General features: G+C 48.0%; 1 protein-coding gene across 1 annotated transcript in view; it reads left to right on the plus strand.

The window, feature by feature from the left end:
• Positions 1-24,363, plus strand: part of LOC122370616 (carbohydrate sulfotransferase 9-like) — a 76,411-nt gene extending 52,048 nt beyond the window's left edge. Inside the window, exons 4-6 of the mRNA XM_043346346.1 lie at positions 208-374; positions 12,588-12,735; positions 23,886-24,363. Of these exons, the coding sequence (XP_043202281.1) occupies positions 208-374; positions 12,588-12,735; positions 23,886-24,131 (561 nt within the window). The 3' untranslated portion in view covers positions 24,132-24,363. The remainder of the gene's footprint in view (positions 1-207; positions 375-12,587; positions 12,736-23,885) is intronic.
• The last annotated feature ends 2,598 nt before the right edge of the window (positions 24,364-26,961 follow it).

Here is a 26,961-nt window from a genome sequence, read left to right on the forward strand (position 1 = left end):
CGCTTCACTTTGAGGTCAAGGCGTGACTCACTGAATAGACCTTTGCTAACATGGATCTAAAAACCAAAATTCAACAATTTAACAAATAAGTATGGAGTGAGAGGAAGGACGCCTAATCCAAATGAGGCGCTGGTGAATTACGTATGACGAAGCCCCGTTTCCGTCACCCAGGAGATTGTCGCGTTAATCTGCTTGCTTCCGTTGCAGTGCCACGCCAGCAGCTGTTTTACGTTACTGGAAGCTGCGACCTCCAGTGACAGTCGCATTCACGACGAGCTGATCGGTGTCCGGCCGGACGGCCCTGGCGGCTCGCTGCTCATTGTCAGAAGGCCCTACGACCGGCTCGTCTCGGCGTTCCTCGACAAAATAGCCAGGTATGGACCCAACCTGTCGCCAGAGTTGAACAAATGCTTCGGAGGAGCGCATAGACATGAATTACTTTACTTCAAGTTCAAGTCACCAGGGGTAAAAATGTCGCTTTTTAGACAAATCTTGTTTTAATGTTTTAAATGTTTTAATGTAATTAACCTGTTACGTCATCGATGACAGCGGTTTCATCGTACTTCACCAAGGCCCTAAATACAGTACTTCACTATCAGACAAACTTACCCATGTGTTAAAGGTAGAATATGATCTTTTCCCACAGAATTGGAGTCCATTATGTATTTGACTAGCACTAGCCGCTAATGTATAGCCTTTAAGTCTCGAAAGTGTGGAGCGCTTAGAGCAACGGCTGTACCAGCACTAATGATATGAAATACCAGCCTCAAGACACTGCTGATAAAATGGCTCCATCTGCTCCTCCAGCAATAGAGAAGACTATGACTAAACTTAAGAAAAACATTACTTCTGCTTATAAAACTCACAAAACAGGTGAATCAAACCATTCAAAAGCAAAGATGTGCTTGATGAGGCACGTAAGGAGGGGAACGTAATTTTCAAACGTTCAGACAAATGTAAAGGCATGGTGGCGACTGGCGATGTCCAAATACATAAAGCTAAGGCTGTAATAACAAGAGTACGAGCACATCCCCCCAAAATACAACTCCGAAACTAGAAGCACAAACCAAACGAGCCATATATCAGGAAATGGACAGCAGCGACTCAGAAAAACTCATCAAAACTATTACCTATCCCAAACGGTTCACGAACGGCAGATTTTTTACTGATTACCTAAAACACACAAGAAAAACACTCCGCTCCGACCCATAGTTTCTGCATGTGGCGACCCATTAGACAAACTGACTAGGCTTTTGGAAAGAATTGTGACGCAACTTCTCCCATTCATAACAGCGCATCTAAAAACAAAACAACATCTCGGCTCTCAAAAAAGCCTCCCCACCTCTCTTCCGCCAGGTTCCATTGGTTTCACCATTCACTTATATAAAAATCAAAACGTCTGTACGTATGTATGTATGTACCGCGAGGCGAGGTGACGGTGCGGGCTGCAGGAGTGAAATTTTGACGCCGAGTCGGACGCGTGCAACCATTTGTCGTATTAAATTTTGGTGGGGGAGGGTTCGGCGGTTTGCACGTGGCGGGCGCATCTCTGCCGGCCCCCGCCGAAGTTAGTTGGTAGCACTGCTGCTCCACGGCGTACATTTCCTACCAGCCCATAGGGTTTACATGTTAAATGGCCTGTTTTCGGCGAGCGATATCTCGGTCAACTTTTGATGGAATCAATGGTTCTTAGTCTCAAATGATAGATCGATGAATCTTCTTTCGACAATTCCTCTACCATTTTTCACGAAACCCAGCCGATCTTCTACGGCGTACAGGGTAAAGATTTCTCTGCACGCCAGCACCGCCGATCCGGCTCTCTGATCGACCGCGCGCGGTCCTCGGTAGCGCAGTCGGTAGCGTATCGGGCTACGGATCCGAGGGTCGTGAGTTCGAATCCTGGGCGCGCCGCGTGATTTCGGCTAGAATTGAATGATGTAGATTCTTGAATGTTTGCATAATCAATTATTAATAGCTAATTGAATGTATCTGCCCACTAACCGGCCCCTAAAACCTGTTATTTAAGAAATTTAATAAATGAATGTCACGTGCGCGTCACGACTGCCAACCATAAGCGCTACCATATTCTAGTTTGAACTAAGTTTTTGCTAGTCCCGACCACATATAGTAGGTTTTCTAGTAGTTATACTAGAAATTCCTACCAAAGTTCGTCCTACCCTTCACTCAATATACCCTGCATCTCTGCAGCATTTTGGGCCGCGGCCGGCGCCGAATAGACGGCACGCGCCTTAGGCTGTTTCTTCGCTTGCAAAACTGAGCGAAATCAGAGACGGCAGGTCACTGACCTTTGGCAATGAACACCGGCGCAGGGCACCGCCGGCCAAGAGGAGACCCCAAATTTATTCTGGCAATAACTCAGCCGCTACTGGGCCGATTGAGCTAAAACTTGAATTATTACGCTGCGCGTAATGCTGTCCCTCTAGTTACATATATAAAAATCAAAACGTCTGTACGTATGTATGTAACGCGTCAGTTCCCTTTGGCGGGCTGTTGCGAGGCGACGGTGCGGGTTGCGGGGGTGAAACTTTGGCGCCGAGTCGGGTGCGTGCAACCATTTGTCGTATTAAATTTTGGTGGGGGTGCGCTCGGTGGTTTGCACGTGGCGGGCGCATCTTTGCGGCATTTTGGGCCGCGGCCGGCGCCGATCAGAGAGCACGCGCCGTAGGCTCAGTTTCTTCGCTTGCAAAGCTGAGCAAAATCAGACCCGGGAGGTCATTGACCTTTGGCAACGAACACCGGCGCAGGGCACCGCCGGCCAAGAGGAGTCGCCAAATTTATTCTTGCGATAACTCGGCCGCTACTTGGCCGATTTTAATGAAAATTGAGTTATTACGCTGCGCGTAATGCTGTCCCTCTAGTAGTGTAATAAATAACAAGCGAAGACACTTTACCAATTTATAATGCAAACTCATGTAACAACTTTTTTCAGCTGGGAGTGGGCCATGCAGCTACTCACGCTGCAGTATGACGTAATAAAACGTCATAAAACGTCACTTCCTAAATCATTGACCGCTATCCTCAGCCTACATCATCGTCTTCCATGTCCCGTCATAATGGATTTTTTAATTGTCTTAGAAATGAAAACCCACGTTTTTTATTCCACTAAATGAAGGTAAATAATCCCAGTCTCTTACAGAATGCCTTGGTACACACAAAATCAGAGGACATCGATGTGTCACAGCCCGATAAAAGTCCTACTCGATCTAACTGCGCTCCAACATGCTGAACATCGTATTAGCATTCAGTTTATTCCGTAACGTTACTCTCGAGAAACCACTGTTTTTATTGCATGTATGGTCGCTTACTGAATGCATTGTGACAGAACCGGTATGAAAATATTCAAAAACAGAGGACATCATAACACCATCGGCTGCTAAAATGTGTAGGGTATTTTGACAACGTCTCTAAAACATAACCCATTTTGATCGGTCCTTTGATTGACATGGAATAGAGAACCCATGTTTTTTATTGCATTTAATGAAAGAAAATAATCGCATTTTCTTATAAAATGCGTGAAAATATTTAAAATCAGAGGGCATCGATGTGCCACAGCCCGATGAAAGTCCTACTCAATCTAACTGCGCTCCAACATGCTGAACATCGTATCAGCATTCAGTTTATTCCGTAACGTTACTCTCGAGAGCCCACTGTTTTTATTGCATGTATGGTCGCTTACTGAATGCAATGTGACAGAACCGGTATGAAAATATTCAAAAACAGAGGACATCATAACACCACCGGCTCCTAAGAAGTGTAGGGTATTTTGACAACGTCTCTAAAACATGACCCATTTTGATCGGTCCTTTGATTGACATAGACTCGAGAACCCATGTTTTTTATTGCATTTAACCCTCGCCCGCACATGCCATTTTCCCATCCTAGAACGCACATGGGGGGGGGGGGGTTGCCACCCCCCCCCGCGCCATTTCGTTCCTGTTGGAGATAGAGCTTAGCAGTAAAGACCAAAAAGATTCTTTGGGAAGAGACGAATCCAATGATACCCAGTTTTACCTTCTCAGGTCAGTCATTGACCTTCCAGGTCAGGTCAAACTAAAAAATGTTGCTGTTTTGGGTCACCGTTGGATATCAAGTGCGCTGCTTATCAAATACCGATGACGATGCTGTTTTCTGGTGCCAAGCCAGCTAGAACCTCTTTGTCACACTATCCGACCAGAATTTTGCTGCTGAGGTCATTTCAGGTCAAGTTAGGTCAAGAGGTCAATTATATGTGTTTGTATGTCTGTGTGTGTCTGTGTGTATACTGATGTGTGCACCGATTGCTTTTGGGTCCATATCACATGAAATCATGATCTGAGAAGCTTTTACCAAAAATGCAGTCAAAAAACTTCACAAAAAGTAAATTCAGCTTGCCTAAAACGCAATTATCTTAGATGACCTAGGTTGACCTTGACCCTGACCTTGACCCCTGTACATCGTCGAACAACATGTTCCATGATAGGTGGGAGGTAAGACTGGCAAAAAAGGCCGAAATCAGGGTGTCAAAAGCTCACAAGGCCCATGGCAAACGCAAGATGTTGAGAATTGGCCATTTGGGTCATGACATGACCTGAAAAACAAGGTCATATCTCCGAAACCAAAAATCACAGAAACTTGAAATTTTCAGTGGACATCGAGAAAGGATAGACGAGCAGCTATACGAAAAATCAGCCTTCTAGCTCTAAAAATGTTGAGTGCAGAGCAGAAAGACTGCCTGGGGGGGGGGGGGTGGCAACCACCACCCCCATGTGCGGGCGAGGGTTAATGAAAGAAAATAATCGCATTTTCTTATAAAATGCGTGAAAATATTCCAAATCAGAGGTCATCGATGTGCCACAGCCCGATGAAAGTACTACTCGATCTAACTGCGCTCCAACGTGCTGAACATCGTATCAGCATTCATTTCATTCCGTAAAGTTACTCTCGAGAACCCACTGTTTTTATTGCATGTATGGTCGCTTACTGAAGGCAATGTGACAGAACCGGTATGAAAATATTCAAAAACAGAGGACATCATAAGACCACCGGCTCCTAAAAGTGTAGGGTATTTTGACAACGTCCGTAAAACATGACGCATTTTGATCGGACCTTTGATTGACATAGACTCGAGAACCCATGTTTTTTATTGCATTTGATGAAAGAAAATAATCACATTTTCCTATAAAATGCGTGAAAATATTCAAAATCAGAGAGCATCGATGTGCCACAGCCCGACGAAAGTCCCACTCGATCTAAGTGCGCTCCAACATATTGAACATCGTATCAGCATTCAGTTTATTCCGTAACGTTACTCTCGAGAACCCACTGTTTTTATTGCACGTATGGTCGCTTACTGAATGCAATGTGACAGAACCGGTAGAAAAATGGGGAAATAGAGATAGATATTAAGTTATGATATTTTGATATGTTAAGTGTATTCCAAATTTGCTGGCTAATAATTGCTTGCAGTTTTATTAAACTAATTTATATTTTTGTGTTTCCTTTGAATGAGGCGATTACGGTGTTCAATACACAAGTGCGCGTTCAAGTGAGCATGACATCACTAATGAGTTGATTGTGTTATGTTTTTCAAATTTATTTAACCCTCGCCCGCACATGCCATTTTCCCATCCTAGAACGCACATGGGGGGGGGGGGGGGTTGCCACCCCCCCCCGCGCCATTTCGTTCCTGTTGGAGATAGAGCTTAGCGGTAAAGACCAAATAGATTCTTTGGGAAGAGACGAATCCAATGATACCCAGTTTTACCTTCTCAGGTCAGTCATTGACCTTCCAGGTCAGGTCAAACTAAAAAATGTTGCTATTTTGGGTCACCGTTGGATATCAAGTGCGCTGCTTACCATATACCGATGACGATGCTGTTTTCTGGTGCAAAGCCAGCTAGTGTCACACTACCCGACCAGATTTTTGCTGCTGAGGTCATGTCAGGTCAAGTTAGGTCAAGGTCAATTATATGTGTTTGTATGTCTGTGTGTGTCTGTGTGTATACTGATGTGTGCACCGATTGTTTTTGTGTCCATATTACATGAAATCATGATCTGAGAAGCTTTTACCAAAAATGCAGTCAAAAAACTTCACAAAAAGTAATTTCCGCTTACCTAAAACGCAATTATCTTAGATGACCTAGGTTGACCTTGACCTTGACCTTGACATCTGTACATCGTCGAACAACATGTTCCATGATAGTTGGGAGGTAAGACTGGCAAAAAAGGCCGAAATCAAGGTGTCAAAAGCTCACAAGGCCCATAGCCAGCGCAGGATGTTGAGAATTGGCCATTTGGGTCATGACATGACCTGAAAAACAAGGTCATATCTCCGAAACCAAAAATCACAGAAACTTGAAATTTTCAGTGGACATCAAGAAAGGATAGAGGAGCAGCTATACGAAAAATCAGCCTTCTAGCTCTAAAAATGTTGAGTGCAGAGCAGAAAGACTACCTGGGGGGGGGGGTGGCAACCACCCCCCCCCCATGTGCGGGCGAGGGTTAATAGAAAATTATCCGATATTTGTGTAGGTACATAAATAAATATCAATGAATCACAGAAATGCCGAAACAATATACAAAGTATTAATTTGCCCTGTTTATATCGTGTGTTAAGACGTGTGCTTGACAAAGCAGACATGAAGTTATACATATTCAGATGTGGTACATTCATAGACCCGGGAACAGGGGGGGGGGGGCAGCGGGGGCGCATGCTCCCCCCAACTTGGGAGCCGAGGGGGTGGCGCCCCCTCAACATTGAGGCAGCGAGAAAAGGTCTTTCCCCCTTTTCCGGACTTCTTTCCTTCTTGTTTCCTTTATACCTACATCTAACCATCAACACACGGCATTTTTCTTGCCATCTGAATGGTTTCTGCTGATACCTACAGTATCGATTTGACAACATCTGCTATTGTCATCCCGCTTTGATTTGGGCCTGACCTTGGCCATAAGCTTGGCAGGCCAGTTTTATACTGGACCATTTTGAGTCAACTTTGAGAAATGCATAACGTACGATGGTGGTAAAATCGTTGCTTATATGTATAACACAGTTTACCCGCTCCGGGTGTGAGGGAGGGGCGTGGGGCAATGAGTGCACTGACGTGGCGCCCTCGGTATGGGATGGGATGCATGGGATACATTAGAGGGCCGGTATGGGATTAAAGTTCAGCGACACTAAGGGCTTATGTGGTGCCTTCGGTTATCGGCAGCACCCTCAAAATCACCGGCGTAGGGCGCTCAGAGCCGCCGGTAAGGGGCCTTTAGAGGCACCAGTGTGGGGCCGTCATGGAGGTGCCGGTGTGGGCGCTCAGAGGTGCTAGTGTGATTCTCTCAGAGGCGCCGATGAGGGTCCTTACAGGCGTTGCTATGGGCCCTCATAGACGCTGGTGTGGAGCCGTTACAGACGGGTGTGGGGGCTTTAGAGCTGCTGACGCGAACTCTCTTCAAGCCGGCAGGGGGTCTCAGTGACCGGCAAGGGGTCCTTAGGCCGGCAGAAGAAGTCCTGTGGGGTCCTTAGAGACCGGCATGGTACTGTCAGACGCCGGTGGGGCCCTCAGACTCACCGGTGTGGCAGTGGCGGATCCAGGATTTTCACTGGGGAGGGGCTGCAGGTCATAATTGGGCGCCACGCCCCGGATGGGCGCCATAGTCGCATCGTATTGGCGCTGAAATATTGGCGCCCAGTGGCCCTGACAAGAGGCGCCCAGGATCAGTATGTACAGTGACACCACACGATTGGAAATATCGGTGCGGAGCGTACTGAAACGACGTTATTCGACTGATTTTTGCATCCTAGTCCTAGTATGCGGCACTCCGATGAGTTACGAATTGAAAATTGGCGCCACTGCGCCTTCGGCGCAGTGGCGCCAGTTTTCCTTGGGTGGGGGCTGCCAGCCCCCGCAGCCCCCCCCCTGGATCCGCCACTGCGGTGTGGGACCCTCAAAAGTCACCAGTGAGTGGCCTTCAGATGCACAGGTGTTGGTTGGGTCCTCAGAGCCGCCGATACAGAGCTTACAGGGTGGGGCAGAAAGATTTACCTCTTGATTTTCTTAAATATTTCGGCCCCGAACAAAGATATCAAATTGATTTCTGGCACATATATGCAGTAACATGTACACATCTCAACGACGGCATAATGACTCAATATGGTCACCTTTGCCTTCACCACTGCTTCGAAACGTCCCTCTGCGGAGGGGCACGAGCGCCGCACTGTGTCCCCGCCAAGATTCGACGGTGCCGTCTCGAGGGCCAGCTTCAGGGCGGCGATTCTGCTGTGTGGCACTGCACACACCCTCCTCTCTAAGATGGCCCAGATTGCGAAGTCCATCGGGTTCAGGTCTGGACTTGATGATGGCCGAATGTCTTTGTCCCAGAACCCAGGCATGTGGGTCTTCCACCACGGTTGAGCGATGTTGGCCGTTTGCAGCGGCGCACCGTCCTGGACGAAGACGTATCCGTCTCAGAACGACTGAGTGACCCAAGACAAAGCATGTTCCTCCAGCAGATGGACTTGAACCTCTGAATTCACTTTCACAGCCTCCTTGATGAAGACCAAGGGGTGCCGTCGGATGCGACGGTAGCCCAAACCATGACACCAGCAGGCTTCAAGCAACAAAAAATGGTGCGAATAGCAGGATCAATGCTGGATGGACCATCTGCCAAAATGTTGACGCTTTGGGAGTGTCTCTGGGGCTCAGGCATGAACATGTTGTCATTGGACCAGCAGAATGCCTTGTTACCGGCGCTCCTGATCTCCAATGTCTTTGGGATCCTGTGTAGCCGGTTTTCCTTGGATGCCACCGAAATTAGGTGTCGGCGTTGCATCCTGTATGACATAAAGCCTAAGCCGTCGTTTATGGTTCTCTTGGCGGTTCTGGGCTAAACAACGAGTTCCCTTGGCAGTTTGCGCATGCTTCGCCTAGGAATTGAAACACCTTCTTGTGCACGATATCAACTGGCTTTTTGAAGCGGAAATCCCTTGTTCTGCCTGGCATGTACTTCGACGACACTAGCACTGTCTTTTTAAGTCATTTAATTATACTGTTAACAGTTTTTACGGCAACACCGAGCTGTTTGGCAACGCTTCGGGAGCTGTGGCCAGTCTACTTCAGCGCCGCAATTTGGGCTCACTTAGTCATCTTCGCCATAGCTCACCAACAACTATTACAAAATGTAAAAACGATCTTAAAGTTGATACATGAGTCAGTTGGGAAGCTGCATGCAAAATTTTATCAAAATCCGTTCATAACTTTTTAAGTAATGGACTGAAAACAAACAGGTAAATCTTTCTGTCCTACCCTGTAATTTTAATAGGTTTGGTGTAGGCACTCAGAGTTGGGGGTGGGAAACCCTCAGAGACACCGGTGTGGGCCCTCATAGGCGCCGATGAGGGTCCCATAGTGGCCGTTATGGGGCCCTCAGAAAAGTAAGTGTGGGACCATCACAGGCGGGAAATGCCCCTAGAACTGGCCCCTCATAGGCCGGTAAGGACTCTCAGAGGCCAGTAACGGGCCTTTGGAGACCACCGAGGTGCCCTAAAAAGGCGCAAGAGGCGCTCAGAAGCCGGCGTGGGGCCCTTATGGAGATCTTGTGTGGCTATTTAGGGCCCATGTGGTGCTCTAACGAGCCCCATGGGGCGTCAGCGGTTTGACCTTCAGCGGTCAAATGGCGCCGCAGGGCCCCTCGGACCCGAGAGTCCCTTTGAACCCGATGGAGGGGGTGGGGGGGTACGTGTCCCCTTAGACCCCTAGCTACGCAATTGTTTCATATGCATCATGTCAGGTATTTTAGGCTCGCCCCCCCCCAACTTGAAAATCGTTCCCGGGCCCCTGGGTACATTGCTGTGGGCACAGGTAGTATCGAATCAGAACAGGCAGCGCGGCGATCGCCTATATGTAGACGCCCTTGGTCTCCGGTGGCTTAACAGGGCCTCCTCTAACATACCCACTGGGTGGGCAAATGCCCACCCAGTCACCACAATTGCCCACCCAGTGGCGTCGAGTTGCCCACCCAGAAGCAAATGCAAAAATAAAGGTTTCTTCGGTTTCTTAAGCAAACTGGATGCTGTTTGAAAGACAAAAAAAGTTTTCTGGTTGCCCGATATTCAGGGGCGTAGCCAGGATTTCCTCAAGGAGTGGGTCAAACTTACAGGGGCCCAAGGTAACCCCCTAAAAATCCAGGACATCGGATTTGATCCACTATTTCTTAGAGATGGCCCAAATGAATAGAAAATATTTATTTAAAAAGAATGCTAGAACTGAGGGTGTAAGCAGTCCATGGGCCCCTGTTAGATACACCCACAAATAGCTTCATAGAGTCGCTCAGCCGGTTCTGAGGGCGGTCTGAGTGTCTTGTAGAGGTCGGATTAGGGTCCTTTAGACCGTCAAAGGCCTCTACAGCCCATGAGAGCCTCGTAAGCCGTCTGAGGGTCATATAAGCCGTCTAAAGGCCACTCAGACCGACAAAAGGCCCCCTTGCACTTGCAGAGGGCACTGTCAGGCCGACGGAGGACCCTCTCAGACAAACTAAGGGCCTGTTCAGGTCATTTGAGGGCCTCCTCAAACCGATAGGGGCCCCTAAGATCGATAGTGGATCCGATGTGAGATCCCTCAAACCGACATAGGGTCAGACCAACAGTCGGAAACCAACAGATCAACAGAGGACCCTTCAGGTAAACAGAGGGCTCTCTGGTCGATCGAGGGACCCATAGGCCGTCAGGGGCCCTCAACAGAACAGCAGAGGGCCTCTCCCCCCCCCCCCCAGGTCGGAACTCGGAAGAGTGCCCCTCATGTCGATAGAGGACCTCTTCAGGAGGGGAAAAAAGCCCCTCCAGTTGATAGATGCCCTCTCGGACGAACAACGGGCCCCTCAGGCCGATCGGGAGCCGCTAAGACCGACAGAAGGCCCTCTCAGTTCAAACTCCAAAAAGGGACCCTCATGCAAATAGCGGTTCCTTTAGACTAACAGGGGGCCCTTCAGGTGTTCTACAATTAAATATGCATATTATTTTCGCATTGATTTTATTTACACACCGTTGGACCCATCCCATCCACCTGGGCCCCCTGGTTTTAATAGGGCCCCAAGGCTCTAAAATTGAGGCTCCCTTGGACGAAGTATGGCTACTCATCTGTGTCAAAGGATCTGTCGCAGGGGCCTTTGCGTCGCCAAGGGCCCACTGTGTTAGCCAGGGGCCCCTATGGAATAGGGGCCACTTGAATTCCAGGAGGGGCCATGGTCTCTTTGGCCCGTCCTTGGCTATGCCACTGCAGGTGACAAGCGTTCTTTCAGGCGACCAGGGGCCCCAGGCGACCAGGCCCCCCAGGCGACCAGGGGCCCCCAGGTGGCCAGGGGCTCCCAGGCGGCGAGGGGCCCCCAGGTGACCAGGGACCATAGGCGACCAGGCCCCCTCGGCGACCAGGGGCCCCCAAGCGACCAGGAGCCCCCAGGCGACCAGGAGCCCCAGGAAACCGGGGGCCCTCGGATGACTGCAGGGGCCCATTGGGTCATCAGGGGCACCTCGGGTAACCAGGGGCACAGAAATGAAACTTCGATATCAATTTTCTTCCAAGTAAAAGACGTTTTATCGAGGTTTTTTTAATATCCCGGGGCCATTGCCCCCGTGCCCCCCCCCCCCCCCCTTGGCTAAGCCCCTGCCGATATTGGTATTTGTGGACAAAGACAGCTAAATCTCTAAACACGGCTGAGCTGAACAAATAAAAAAGAATCATGACCGGTTCAGGTAGCCTTTAATACAATGTATTATGTTAGTTAAAACACTGACCTGATGATGACAAGCACGCAACAACCAGCAGTATGTATTCATTTTTTACGGTACCTATATGATCATTTTAACGAGTGTAATTTCAACTTTTGCTACGAAATGCATAACAAATCGTCTTTTAGTATCTTACATGATGCCTGTCATAATAATCGATTACTGAACAAAATTTGCAACACTTATCGGTGAGGTTTGTAAATTAGGAGCTCTAACTCGCTGTTGCATCTGTAAGTCCAGGTAGCACCCCTCTCACGGCATTGGGTTTTAATCGGTATTTGTAAAAAGTAATTGTCTCGTAAGTGAATAGGCATGTACGGCCCTCCAGCAAAAGAGTGGTTGGTTAGTCGTTACGTTTTAGGCATTATAACTTCGAATGACAGAGCCACTCCAGTAAAATGACTCAATAGGAATAAGAAGAGGGTTCATGTGGACACTTCGGCAATAGCTTTCAACAACCATTAGATGTATTTATCAACGCAGATCGATTTTTGTGAAGTTAGCAACCAACCACTAAATACCTGGAGAGCCGTACAATGTATATGTATATCTGGAACGAATAGACGTCACGAGCATCGCTAACCATAAAACACGCGACAAACGTTAACTTTGCAAACTATCATCTTGTTTCCAATAATGGCACAGCTTACGAGTATTTCGCCTCACCCGGCCACAGGTTTTAAAATTGGTTGAACCCCAAAACAAGTGGCTGGATCCGCCCTTCATGGGCAGGGGAGGGGCGAAAAATTTTGCCCACCCACTGAAAAATCCTTAGAGGAGGCCCTGTGGCTTAACGCTCTTTTTTCATCCCCAGAGATGATCATATGAAGCTTTGGGATAAAATCAAGCGGATATCAAGCAGAACGAACTCGACCATGCCACCAACTTTCTCAGAGTTCGTCGATTTTGTCATATGGTCTGATGAAAACGATACAGTGATGGACGGACATTGGGACACCCAGGTGAGCGAATAACTCATATCCCGTTCCCCGCTGGGGGAGGGGGCAGATTTTGCGGCCTTGTGTTATGTGTAACTTACGAACACATGGTCGTAGAAAGGCGGGGAAAACGGCAGTCGAAAACTCTAAACAGAATGAAACCTTGGATCATTTTCCCTTTGGTCTCTATGTTAATTTTTATGTAAACCTGGTGTGCAGGTTTAGCTTCCATCCATAGTTTTCGACCCTAAATGGTAATTCCAGCATGTATATGGTATGATGGCGTCAGAAGTATTCTGGTAAGTTACGCATCGGAAGAGTGGGTTTGGGGGTGATATGACCATGACCATCGGATCCGGCGTGAAAAATAACCCTTAAAGGGACTATCCCACCTTTAACATGGGGTTTGAGTTGAGATAGCCAAGTTTGCGGCGAGGTTCAGAAACCACTATCTATCTAGGTTGCAACCCCCGCGGCCTCTTGGTGTTGAAGAAATTCGTTCCCTTCATTTGAAAATGGGCCTTGTACAAGGCCCTATCTTCAACATGGAGCGACCGTTAGTGTGACGTCACCTCGTTTAGTCATTCTGATTTAAATGGGTTTGTTCGTTGAAAAATCGCTTAAAACTTGGTCTGAACTTTGTTGTGGTGCCTACAGAGTAAAAAGAATCACCTTTATGACAGTAATGTGGCCTGGGGAAGGAGGTAATTTTGGGCTGTGACGTCACATATTTGAAAGTTTGTGTTTGGAATATGGGAAGCCTAAGATGTTTAATGAAAAATAAATGCCAGAACCGTGTTCCTGGTCATCCAATCTATAAAGTCGGGCACAATTTAACTGGTTTTAACAACATTTTAGAAGGTGGGATAGTCCCTTTAAGCATGGCGGGACCTATTGGTTTTCTACAAACGCACCGACCGAGGAAGGGATGGGGGCGGGTCTAGGGCATATGCTTACGAGCATTTTCCACTCAGACATTTTCTTACGTTTTTTGTTACGATGCATTATTCTTACGGTCTTTTTCTCTTAACCCGCGCACCCGCGACGGGGGCCGCGCCAACTAAGAACCGACGGGAGGGGGCGGTTGACACCCCCCCCCCCTGAGATCTCGAGAACAAAGCAAGATAGCGACAAGCGGTAAACGGCATGGTGTACGCACGGACAAGGTCTACAAATTTTACGGAGGTCATTTTTAGGTCAAGTCAAAGATGAAGTCACAGGGGTCAAAATGGCTGCGCTAAAAATAGTTTTTTCTCGAAAAAAAAAACTTCGAAGTAGCCAAGCTAGGAACAAACTAATGGCACCATCGTGATCCTCTGGTCACTCCGCATCGAATCATATATGTGTTGACCTCGAGAGTTCAAGGTCAAAGGTTGACCTCAGGTCACGTGACCTCAAGGTCATCATGCATATTTTTCGATGCGCCTTGACGAGCTGAACACATTGAGACCATCCGCGCGGCTGTATCTCGGGTGCAACCTTCGACCTGCCCCTCTCTCTCTCTCTCTCTCTCTCTCTCTCTCTCTCTCTCTCTCTCTCTCTCTCTCTCTCTCTCTCTTCTCTCTCCTCTCTCTCTCTCTCTCTCTCTCTCTCTCTCTCTCTCTCTCTCTCTCTCTCTCTCTCTCTCTCTCTCTCTCTCTGATTTATTTAAAGATCCCTAGGGATCATAGATAAAAGTCTAATTTTTTGCTTGTGATCCAGTGAGATCATAAATCCTCATCTATTTGTCAACACAGAAATCCCAGAAAATTACTTGTTGCAACTTACAAAGATTCTGTTTTTAGTGATTTTACGAGTGTGTGTGAATAACAACATATACAACTACAACTGTGATTTTATGAGATTGCGCGTCATAGTCCAAAGTTTTGTGGCACTTATGACATAGAAACACTTGGAAACTTGGTTTCAAACGTTGTACAGGTCTCGCGGGTTTTAGCGGTAAGTTTTGCACCTAGAAAATTTAGTGTAGGTACTTCAGGCTATATCTTAGTCGCCTTAAGCTTTTAAGTGTTGAAGATGCGATCGACTTGTTGGGTAACAAGCCGGCCATGATCGTGTAAAATGGCTTCATCGTACATGGATTAGTTTCTGAGATATAACCGGATATGTAAAAGTGCAAAACCTACCACTTAATCTCGCTAGACCTGTACATGGCGGGATCCACTCAGCTCATAGATCCGTGTTCTTAGTTTATCGTCAGGTCCAAGGAGATCATAGATCCAAGATCAATTTTTACACGCCGGATCCGGTGGAATCTCCTAACCTGCAGTTTGCTTCAAGATCCACTGTGAGCATAGATCCATCATTCGGATCCATGTACAGGTCTGGTCCGCCCTGACCCCTTAGAACTGAACTTATCCCTAATGTACGGGTGTTCGCGAAAATATGTCATGATTTCGTTGCACTATTATAGAAAACTCAAGAAAGATAAAATGAAAAATCTTTCAGCTCCAAATAGCTATGTCCTTCAAGTTTTATTTCAGACATGTCACATGGTCATGCGTTGAGTCGTACGCACTCTACACCCCGTTTTCCACATGGCCCCTTTTTCGGCTTATGCAAAGCTCGGCCCGAGCTTCCACTTGTCGGATCACTCGGACGCACGTGTCCGTAGTGATCGCACGGGCGGCCTCTGTTATCGCTCTCTTGAGCTCGGCCAGACTCTTGGCCTTCGTTTTTCTGACCTCAGATTTGAGATATCCCCATAGGTAGAAGTCCATGGGGGTGAGATCTGGTGAGTGTACCAGCCATGGGGTGGGGGTCTTCCTGCTCAGGATACGAGCTCCGAAGTGGTCAACCAGCCACTGCAGAGCAAATCTGGAAGTGTGAGCCGGAGCCCCATCCTGCTGGAACCAATATGTGCCGTTCCTGATCTTGTGTTGCTTTTGGTGATCGCACAGCTGTTGCCAAAACTTCTCCAGCACTGCTGCGTAGCCGTGTTGATCAACAGTGGGGTGGTGGATCCATTCGGGGACTCGAAGAAAAAAGGTCCCACAACACCACTTGCACTCATCGCGCACCAAGCGGTGACCTTCGGACTGTGAAGTGGACGTTCTGACACAGCCTCAGGTGGTACATTATCCGCCCAAAGGCGACTGTTTTGTCGGTTGGGGTCTCCATGAAGGTAGAAGTGGGCCTCGTCAGAAAACCAGACACGGCTGGTGAACTGTTGATCGGAGTTGACCTTGTCCTTCAACCACATGGCAAAGGCCAGCCTTTGCTTTTTATCTTCTTCTGAGAGCGCCTGCTGGATCTTGATCTTGTACGGCTTGAGTCCCAAGTCAGTGTGAAGGACAGAATGTACCAGGGTGGGGCCGCACCCAACTTCTTGCGCGAGCTGCCGGATGGATTTGGAAGGCACTCTGGTGACCAACTGCTTGATCTTTTTTACCATTTCTTGGACCCTTTTGAACTTTTTTCTGCCACTTTGTCCCTTGTTCTCATTTTTGACTGTGCCCTTTCCAAAGAACTTTTCTTGCAGTCGCAAAATCGTCCTTGCGCAAGGCGCAGTGGACGTTTTAAAGCAGGTGCGATAGCGTCGCTGAGCTTTCGCTGGACGGCCACAATGGACTGCGTCTCCCAATACCATTTCACTATTTTTGTTTTCTGGTCTGTAGAGAGCAACATGTTGGAACAAACTCGCTAAAAACACATGAAACAAAACTTGAAAATTTGTTTAATTGAATGAATAAAAAATAATACACCTTACTTTGACAAGGGTCCTCCAGGAAGCAGATAAAATCATGACATTTTCGCGAACACCCTGTACATATATATTGAGACGGACACAACACATTCTGGTGGACGCGTTTCAAGAGACTTCTTCAACACCCCTTCAGAAATGGAAGCAATACAAGCACACACAAGAATAAAACTTGCACAACAGATTAAACGGACCCTCCCACCTTCAAAAAAGTTTATGAATTGGCATGAAAGTGATGTCGCTCGGTTCAGAAAGAGCGAAAACGAATATATACCAAATTTCACCGAAATATATTCACCGGTTTTCAAGATATTAGACTTTTACTTTTGTTTACTTTTTGGGATCTCCGCTGTTCCTAGCGACTTTATTTGGAAGCAATAGTTTGGCAGCTGAAAGTGCGGCACTTGTTGCGCGCAAAGCAGCATATACCACCTCGTGCTACAAAACGTTTTAGTCAAACATTTAAAAATCGTTAGATATCTGCGCTGACGTCACACATTCAGAGGGGTATTCCTATGCATTAGCCCCTCTGAATCAAAATGCTGCATTTTGAAATTCAATATTTCCGATTTAAGGCATTTCTCGATGTTTTGAGTGCCGAAACCGGTAATTGTGAGCCAGCGACCCCATTTTGGCTATCTCTACTCAAATCTAATGTTAAGGTGGGAGGGTCCCTTTGAGACACCGTTGAAATATAGGACATGGTAAGAATGCGCATAGCTATAAATAATGACCTCCGATAAAAATTGCTAGCCGGTATACATTAGAGATGTCAATCGGATACCAACTTTTTGGTATACCGATACCAAATCGATACCAACTTGGTATTTGGTATTTCAATCGTAATGTGTTTGGTATTTTGTTGGTATCATAAACCCTCACTAATATATTAGAGGCTAAGAAATCGGTAAGAAGTTGGTATTTTCATCACTTTCCCAACAAAATCATTGCACACGCTACGACATGAGGGTGTACATATAGTCGTTCCTATCATTTTTGGCCTTTTATACTGAATACTGCTGCCGATTTTGCCCACTTAACCTTCGCCCCAGTGGGGGGTGGGGGGGCGGGGGGCATATGTTACCACCCGTCGCGTTTTTTGCGTGTGAATAAAAAACCGCGGCGCTTGGGGTAGCTTTTGGTACATCAAATTTGGACAATGTGTGAAATTTTTGACCCCAGGTCATGTCAGGTCAGGTCACCAGGTCAAGTTAACTGACCAAGCCTAAAAGTTTGCAATCATGTCCAGCCTGCAGTGTTTGTCAGAGAGGTTTTAAACTTGGTGGATTGCATGATGTTTCGGGTGCCTACAATTTCTATATCTCGGATTTTTTATATGCGTGACCTAAGGTCAGGTCAGTGGCGTGACCTTTCCATTATAAGTCAATGGAGAAAAACGAAAGTGCCTCTAGATCCGTGCGTACGCATAGGAACAGTCCAAATATTTCAGAATTACAATGATTTGGAGGGACCACCAGTAACGACCAAGGTGTCTCTTTTGCTGATAGCCTCTAGAAAGGTCATCCGAGGTCATTTTAGGCTACAAACAGATTTTTGCCAATAACTCTCGATTGGAAAGAGATAGTACGCTGGGGATGGTCTCATTGTGTTTGTCGTGTTGAGACGCATCGAATGATATGCAACATGACCTTTTCGGGTCAGGTCATCATGACCTTGACCTGAGGTCAAATTTTCAAGTTGACCTTTCAAGGTCAAATTATAGTTCATTCGACGCGTCTCGGAGAGAGGAACACGATTCTGGCAATAGAAATGTCCTAGCGTTTTCAAGTCAAAAGTTATTGTCGAAAAACACTTTTCGTAAAAAAAACAGCTATTTTGGAGTTTTTGCCCTCTGGAGGCTAAACCGTTGACCTGAGGTCATTTTTTATAATAACCTGATCAAAAGAAGAGTTCAAAAGCTATCGATTGCTTTTCCCAACGTTTTTCTAGCTATCATAGTTCCTGAGATAATGGCATGTTTTCTGAAAAATATAATGACAATTCACAAATTTTGACCTTTGATGACCTCTGGTGACCCCAATATTGCTCTAAGATGAAAAATAACCGAAATACTTTCAAACGTACGCATCGAGAGCTATCGACTGCTTTTTACCGCGTCTTTCTATCCCTCTTAGTTTTTGAGTTAGAGGTGGGTGGTAATATATGCCCCCCCCCCCCCCACTAGGGCGAAGTTGGCTGAGACCGTCACTGGGGCGCGGGTTAATAAACCCAACCCTAGTGTTGATTGAATCGTTCGTTGCAATAAATGCCGCTTCGGTCGCTTTTCGACATCCCTTGTTCCCGCATTTCGCTAACACTTTCGCCCCGTCCCAGTTCGGTAAATGACTTGTGGAATGTGCGTGAAGAACAAAAGCGCTGTGGTCGGCGTCGTTTCGCGAGGTCTCTCTCGTGCTCCTTTATTCGTACTTGTATTCCCCTGCCAGTTTCTCCTATGTAAGATTTGTTACCATTTCCGCATGGTACAGTCGTGTACAGGTTGATGGTCCCCTACTCTTTATCCACTGGGTTCCTATGGCTCAGCATTGGCAGCAGCCGCCTGGTACCGGTAGGCTGTGCCGCATGACCCGAGAGTGAAGCGGCACAGTCTACCCACGCCGTTTGACATCGGCTCGGGTCGCCGGGTGGAGCGCTTTGTAGACCAGCTGTCGCGTCAGACCAGCGCGAGGGAGGGGCTCGTCTCGGTGGTTGGCGTGGGCTGGCGAGTGGTGTGGGGCGTGTTGGTGGACCATGGGGGCTGGGCGGGTGTGTGTGGTCACTTGCTGCATTGCACATTTTGCGTCGCTTAACTATTGCATTTCTGTTTTTGCTAAGCACAATGCACGGAAGACCCAGCGAATATAATTGACTTGTGCATCGTGCAAAACGTGATTTGGCACGGTATCGAGGCAACCATAGGTCTTGTGCCACATACAGGGTGATCCAAAAAATTTGGAACCCCTAAGTTAAAATGTCTATAAGTCCAAAAGCATTCATTTTATTGACAAATTGCAAACACCATTAGAAAGAGCATTAAATCCTCTATAAAATCATGTCAAGTTGGTGCATGTATCCTGTAAAGTATTGACACACTGTAAGGTTTCGGAATGAGCGTCAGAAAACTGAGTGAAACGAAATCGCCAATTGTTAACAATGCACTGAAATCCGTTAGCACTCCATCTGTTGTTTTTTTAGGAATAATACCACATCCACATTCAATTGTATTACATAAAAGTTTACGCAGAAGCACACAATAAAGCAGATACACGCATCCTAGCTCCCGCTGTTCATCTCAGTATGTGCTCAAACCGAGCTCCGTTGGCCGTCACGCAGGCCTGCAGTCGCTTGCGGACGGCTTCAACTGCGCGGGCTAGCAGTCTCTGGGACAACTGGTCCCAGCAGGCCGTCAGCCTTTCCTTTAGCTCCTCGATGGTGCTGATCCTCTTGACCTCTGTACACCATTCGCTCCAGTTCGCTCCACACGAATAAGTTAAAAGGGCTGAGGACAGGACTCTTCGGTGGCCAGGCATCTGGCTCGATGAAGGCCGGGCAGGCCTGTTCCTGAAACTCGACCACTGAGTGGGCCGTGTGGCACGGAGCACCGAATGACATTTTTTTTTGCTCCTGCTGAAATTTAAATTCATTACAATAGCACGTGAATGAGCTATTTTTATTCATTAACCTCCGACATGCGACATAGTCAGAACAGCAAACCGCAAATCACTGATTTGCGGATAATGTTGAAAACCGTTTCACTGAGTTTCGTGACACAAATTTTATAGGCATATAACTAGGGTAATATTTATAGTAATAGTTAAGTTCAATTAACTTGGTTTTATAGAGAATTGAACGCTCTTTCTAATGATGATTGCAATTTGTCAATAAAGTGAAAACTTTCGGACTTACAGACATTTTAAGTTAGGGGTTCCAATTTTTTTGGATCACCCTGTATATGCATGATATTTAGGCAATACGCTTATGAAAATGGTAGATTGATCGGATTGATCCTGGATGTCAATTCGTATGCTAAATGTCGACATGTATTAAATGAACGAATGAATAAATCAATCAATCAATCGACAATCGACATGTAGATATCGAACCGTATAAATGGCTCGCAACCACTAAAATCAAACCAGATCCTAACTCGGAAAAGAAGCCGTAGCCCCGATGAGGCTCGAACCGGGACTCCACGTTGAAAGTTTTGCCAATGATCCATCATCATTCCACCAAGCTAGAGCGACCGGCACCCGAAACCACAAAAACATTCATTGACTTTGCTGCCGACCTCCCGGCCCCGCCGCCCGCCCGGCCAGACTTTGCCCCGGCCGTGGCCACCATCCGGTGTAGCTCAGCGTAGGAGTGCTAGACTGTCAAACTGACTGGTAGTGAGAGGCCCGGTTCGAGACGCTTCGCGTGCTGGATGTTTATTTCTGTGTCCGAAGCTATGCGATTAGTCCACTTTTCAGAAAGATTATTTGGTGACAGGTCTGTTTTCTTTCTTTGCTGCAATTCATGAGGAGACTGTATGGACCCTTACCTGTCCTTCGGCACCCCACTTGGGAGATGGGTGTTTGAACCCCCTGGGTTTTGTGAATATCTCTAAAGCGAATTTTTGGAGGGTGGATTACGATTGGTTCTATGCGACAAGTGACCACACACACACAGCCCCAGGTCCGCTCACTCCCTCCCCACATCACCCCCGCCCCACACCACACTCCAGCCCGCCTCAACCACCGAGCCGAGCCAAATAGACAGGCCTGACCTTTACCCCCCCCCTCCCCCCAGCCGGTGTAACGCAGCGTCCGGTCAAATCGCTCTACCAGGCGACCCGAGCTGGTGTCATACAGTGTGGGTAGGCTGTGCCGCTTCACTCTCGGGTCATGCGGCACAGCCTACCGGTACCAGGCGGCTGCTGCCAATGCTGAGCCATAGGAACCCGGTGGATAAAGAGTAGGGGACCATCAACCTGTACACGACTGTACCTGATAAACTACACTTAGCTCCCTATTTCTAATCACCTTCTTCTGAGCTAGCTCACCTATTTTCCTCCCAGAGGTCAGCGCTACTTTAAAGGTAGTGTGCCACCTTTGACAGATTTCCCATTTTATTTTTCCTAGGATAAGAAGCGTCTGTTTTTACCTAATATCGCAAAAAAAATCAAAAATGGGCCTGGAATAGTGCTTTTTTCGCCTAAAAGTTTATCGGTTTTTCGATATGTATAACAACTGTAGTGGGCTCACCTGCAAACAGGCGTCGGCAACAATCGCGAATGCGGCGCACTTGTGACAATAAGCAAAGGTCATTATAGAGTTACGACGTACGGGAATGAGTTATCAGCTGTCTAATCGTAGACAACACAATGTCGAGCCTTAAACTGTAAGCCTGTATTGGTAATGTTTCTTTTATTTGGCTGTCGAACATTATTTATGGTTTGAAATATGATTTTATGTAAAATAATTGATATGAAAAAGCCGTCTCTTAAGTTATGACCCCATTTCACCACACGCAAGTGGCAGAAATGACAGTGATCAGCTGACGCATTTTTCTTGGCCGAAGTCAGAGCGCGCGGCCCGACGCACCACCACCGCACCACAAAGTATGAGCAGAAGCCGCGCCCAAAGCCAGGGCCCCGGTAACGTGAGGTAGCCGAGTCGGGGCAGCGTGCGCTGACCCAAGCCGGGGCCGCAGCTTTGGGCGCGGTCTATCGCATCCCCGCGGGCAGCCCCGGGCTATCACATGACACCGGGAGGACGCGCGGCCCCGGCTTGGGTCAGCGCACGCTGCCCCGACTCGGCTACCTCACGTTACCGGGGCCCTGGCTTTGGGCGCGGTCTGCCGCACCACCTAACAGGCGTGTTCGAAACCGCAGGAGATGATGATGAACGGGTTTATCGAAACTTGATTGGATGAGCATATCGGTAATAGCGATTTCAGTGTGTGCATTTATTGTTCATAGTAGTGTGAAATGTGGTTGGGGTACGACCGACAACCCGTCGGGGCGAATTTCGCACTGGGGTACTCAAAATTTGAAGAATTTAAGACGTTTCCATGAGTTTTGAAGGTATGGGTAAGTTCTAAAAATCCGGTTCTCCTTATCTGGGCCATTAACTCCATACGGTCCAAGAAAGCTGGCACACTACCTTTAACCCTCGCCCGTATAGGGGGGGGGGGTCGAACGGACCCCCCCCATGGTTTTTCGCGTATAACTCGCGTAAAAAGCTGCCGATCGCGACGAAACTTTCAGTACCCTCGCGTTAATCAATTTTACACCTACCCTGAAAATTTCATGACCCTGACCCCAATGACCTTTGACCTGTTACCTACTTTTCGAGACCATGTTTGGCCGGAATCGCGATTCGGCGTATGTCGGCTCGCATTAGCCGCGCGTTTGCAGTCTTTTCGTGGTTTCAAGCGTTCAAACATGTGATATGATGTTGCCCCCATGCATTAGGGTTGGTGTCAAGGTCACCTGAAGGTCAGGTCAGGTCATTGACCTTTGGTGTCCTCGGTTCACATTTTCGAGTTTTACATGTTTCTAGGCCAGTTTTTGGAGCTGAATTCGAATTTAGCAACCATATGAACATTTACGAAGTAGGTTTGGTGCATTCGTAACATGTTACGAAGCTGTCAGAGGCGATTGACACCTACTAGGAATACCCGGCAGGACCCCTACTGGTTGACCTGACCTGACCTGACCCGACCTGGACTAAATGCATAAAAACATCATCTGTGATCAAAACTAACATGATATTCGTGATCAGCGCCCCGAAAAACCCTTAGCAGCCACACTTCTAACAGGCCACGTTCTAACAGGTCCCGATTTTCCCGACTTTTGGGTCATTGACCTGACCTGCAAGGTCAACCAATGACCTAGGACCTTAAAATTAGTTATCATCGGCTTCCTCTCGTCACGGGCAACACGCTCGTTTTTTCCGCGAAGCTCTAGCTCGATCAGATCAGGGGCGAAACGGCAAGGGGGGGGTCCAACGGACCCCCCCCCCCCTTATACGTTCGCAGCTGGAAAAACACCAATACGGGCGAGGGTTAAAGCCTGTCGGTTCAAGTTTCTTTGTGATATTTTCGGCTGCTTTTGAATTCGGTATTGAAATAAATCGTTCGTCTTTCTCTCGAGTCGTTTCATTTCTCGCTCTGCTCCGAATGTCAAGAGCCTTCTTTTTCAAACTGCTTTCGAATACCTATATACAATACATGCATTTGTCTCTTACTACTCAACTTATTCCCTAAATACATACCCTCGTCCGTCAGCCTCCAGGGCTTGCCGAGCTAAGATATTTTATGAAGACCGTGTCATGCGGGATGGTTGGTGTAAATTTCGTTAGATTCTGTGCACCCGTTTTTATCACTTTCCATCGAATATGAATCTGAAATATGCTTTTGAATTGGAGGCTAGGTATATAAATGGTAAAAGTATCTAAACGTTCAAATCTCACTGAGTGGGTGATTCCCACAGGAGCGTCTGAGCCGCGTGTGCGAGCGCGACTACCAGTACATCGTGCAGCTGGAGACGCTGGAGGAGGAGCTGCCGTACGTGCTGCGCCGGCTGGGCCTGGAGACGGAGGCACGCCACCCGGTCACCTCGCGGAACGCCAGCCCGCGCCGCTACGACACCGGCCACTACCTGGACCAGCTGACCGAGGCCCAGCTGGCCCGGCTGGACGCCGTCTATCGAATGGACATCATACTGTTCAATGGCTGACGCGCGGAGCGGGAACGGGATACTGCGCATTTGGGTCATGGTTTTTGCCGAATATCGTTGAGATATTAGCTGTGTGCTTGTATTTCCATGAGGGTAGCAAAGCCTGTGAAAAGATAGCCTCTCGTACGCTTATTCTTTTATGGCAAATAACTGACTCTGTGAAAAGGTTCACGTAGGTATGGAATTATAGGTGGTGACCTGAATAAATTATAAGTTGTCTGTGTCTCCGTCAGCCGTATGTGTCTTAACTTAACCCTCGCCCGTATAGGGGGGTCGAACGGACCCCCCATGGTTTTTCGCGAATAACTCGCGTAAAAAGCGGCCGATGGCGACGAAACTTTCAGTACCCTCGCGTTCATCAATTTCACACCTACCCTGAAAATTTCATGACCCTGACCCAAATGACCTTTGACCTGTGACCTACTTTTCGAGACCATGTTTGGCTGGAATCGCGATTCGGCGTATGTCGGCTCGCATTAGCCGCGCGTTTGCAGTCTTTTCGTGGTTTCAAGCGTTCAAACATGTGATATGATGTTGCCCCCATGCATTAGGGTGGGTGTCAAGGTCACCTGAAGGTCAGGTCAGGTCATTGACCTTTGATGACCTCGGTTCACTTTTTCGAGTTTTACATGTTTCTAGGCCAGTGTTTGGAGCTGAATTCGAATTTAGCAACCATATGAACATTTACGAAGTAGTTTTAGTGCCTTTGTAACATGTTACGAAGCTGTCAGAGGCAGTTGCCACCTACTACGAATACCCTTACTGGTTGACCTGACCTGACCTGACCCGACCTGGCCTAAATACACGAAGACATCATCTGTGATCAAAACTAACATGATATTCGTGATCAGCACCCCGAAAACCCCCATAGCAGCCACACTTTCCGACGTTCTAACTGGTCCCGATTTTCCCGCCTTTGGGGTCATTGACCTGACCTGCAAGGTCAACCAATGAACTAGGACCTTAAAATTGGGTATCATCGGCTTCCTCTCGTCACGGGCAACACGCTCGTTTTTTCCGCGAAGCTCTAGCTCGATCAGGGGCGAAGCGGCAAGGGGGATCCAACGGACCCCCCCCCCCTTATACGTTCGCGGCTGGAAAAACACCAATACGGGCGAGGGTTAATGCGCCGGAACGGCGCCGGAGCGACGTGAAATTTGGTGACCACAAACTTTGGGTGGGGCGGACCATCGTATCAAAAGATGGGCGCAATCGGACCACGGGTACGGCGTCAGCGCGTGCATCTCTGCCGCAGCCTGGGCGCGGCCGGCGCCGAGCAGAGCCACTATTGTAAAACGTAATCGTTGTCGGCTGCGAATTTTATTTCTTGTTCTGGTTCACGAACTGGTGGCGCGCCGTGACAGCGTCAGCGTCTACAGGGCGTTGAGAGACCCGCGCGCCCCCGCCGCAGTCCGCTCTCTGTTCACCTCACGTGCTGCCGTCTCTAGGCGCACCACCCGGTCGACGGAGGCGAGCGCTCTTGAGCTGCCCGCCTTTCGCTTGTCATCGTCACGTCGGGTATTCTCGTACCGGGCAGCCTCGTCCTGGAACCGCCTGTCGCCGGCCGTCACTGGCTCTGGGACCCGCGCCGAATTTCTGCGTCGGCTTTAGCTGTATTTTGTGACGATGGTCGGCAACTGTACATATACTGTATTTTAGTGATTTTTATCTTATGATGTGTTCATTTTTTACCCTTGTGCCCTTATGTATTCTGACTCGGACCAAACAGTAAGCCAGCACTTGGAATTGTCCGTTAATACATTGCAGTATTGCACATTGGAACATAGGGACATTGGATATGTCGAGCGTTTAGTATGGACACTTGTGAGCCATATCTCGCCTCACCATGGATTTGTAGCGGGGTTTCGCGGCGTTGCGGGGCTAACCGGGCAGTGTCTTCTTGTAGAGATAGGGAGCAAGAGCGCTCCGTCGGTGCGCTCCTAGAAGCCCATCTCTTTGTCCGGCCCCTCGCGAACCCGTTCCGACTCTGAATCTAGCTTTCCGGGGCGATCAATCATCGGAAACACATAGGCCAGGGTTAGGGAATGGGATGATAATAAATGATAACATAATAACCTTGATCACAATGAAATAAGAACTCAACTCTACATAACCCAAGGTCCCACTCTCAAACAACAGCGCCCTTCCTAGCTTGAGGGTCATCTCCCACCAGATATATGTATCAATCATTCGTCCATTTATCCATCCCCTTATAACCCTGCCATTCGTCCACTTATACCTCGTAATTTACCAGAGCTGACCATCTCCGGTCCCTCCCCTTTTTCCTAACTTCCCCCGGTGGTGCTAGGGCGCGCGCAAAGTCGTTATCGAGTCATTGGCCTTCAATTTCATTTAACCATTATCCCTTCATAACCACAATGTTCCGTACATCAGACAAACGCTTCATAATGCTCACGCTACACAATTAGAGATACGACCCACCACAGATTTCGGCACTCGACCCTCGCCTTACGTGACTTATTGCGGTCCATCCCATCGCCATGTCGAACTACCTACACAAAAAACATAAATGTCCTTCGGCCAGCGGTTCCGAGACTACGGCTCGCAGGACACTGTGTAGTCCGGTTTCCGTGGGGGACTTATTTGAAATTTGAGACCGGGGCTGGGTAACTAAGGTCCGTCCGGGCTGCCTGCGTCGTCTCCGTATAGCCGCGGTTTTCGGGCCAGCCCCCGGCGACCGAAAGGGATTAGTCGTTCGTCGGCTTTACACGAATCCATGACTACCAGTTATGCCAAATTGCCTATAAAAAAAAAACGAAAACTAAGCGTACCACGGCCCGCGGTGGGCTTATCTAAACTTTGAAACCGG

Source organism: Amphibalanus amphitrite, unplaced genomic scaffold, assembly GCF_019059575.1.
Source record: "Amphibalanus amphitrite isolate SeventyFive unplaced genomic scaffold, NRLGWU_Aamphi_draft 001150F_arrow, whole genome shotgun sequence".
Taxonomy (NCBI): domain Eukaryota; kingdom Metazoa; phylum Arthropoda; class Thecostraca; order Balanomorpha; family Balanidae; genus Amphibalanus; species Amphibalanus amphitrite.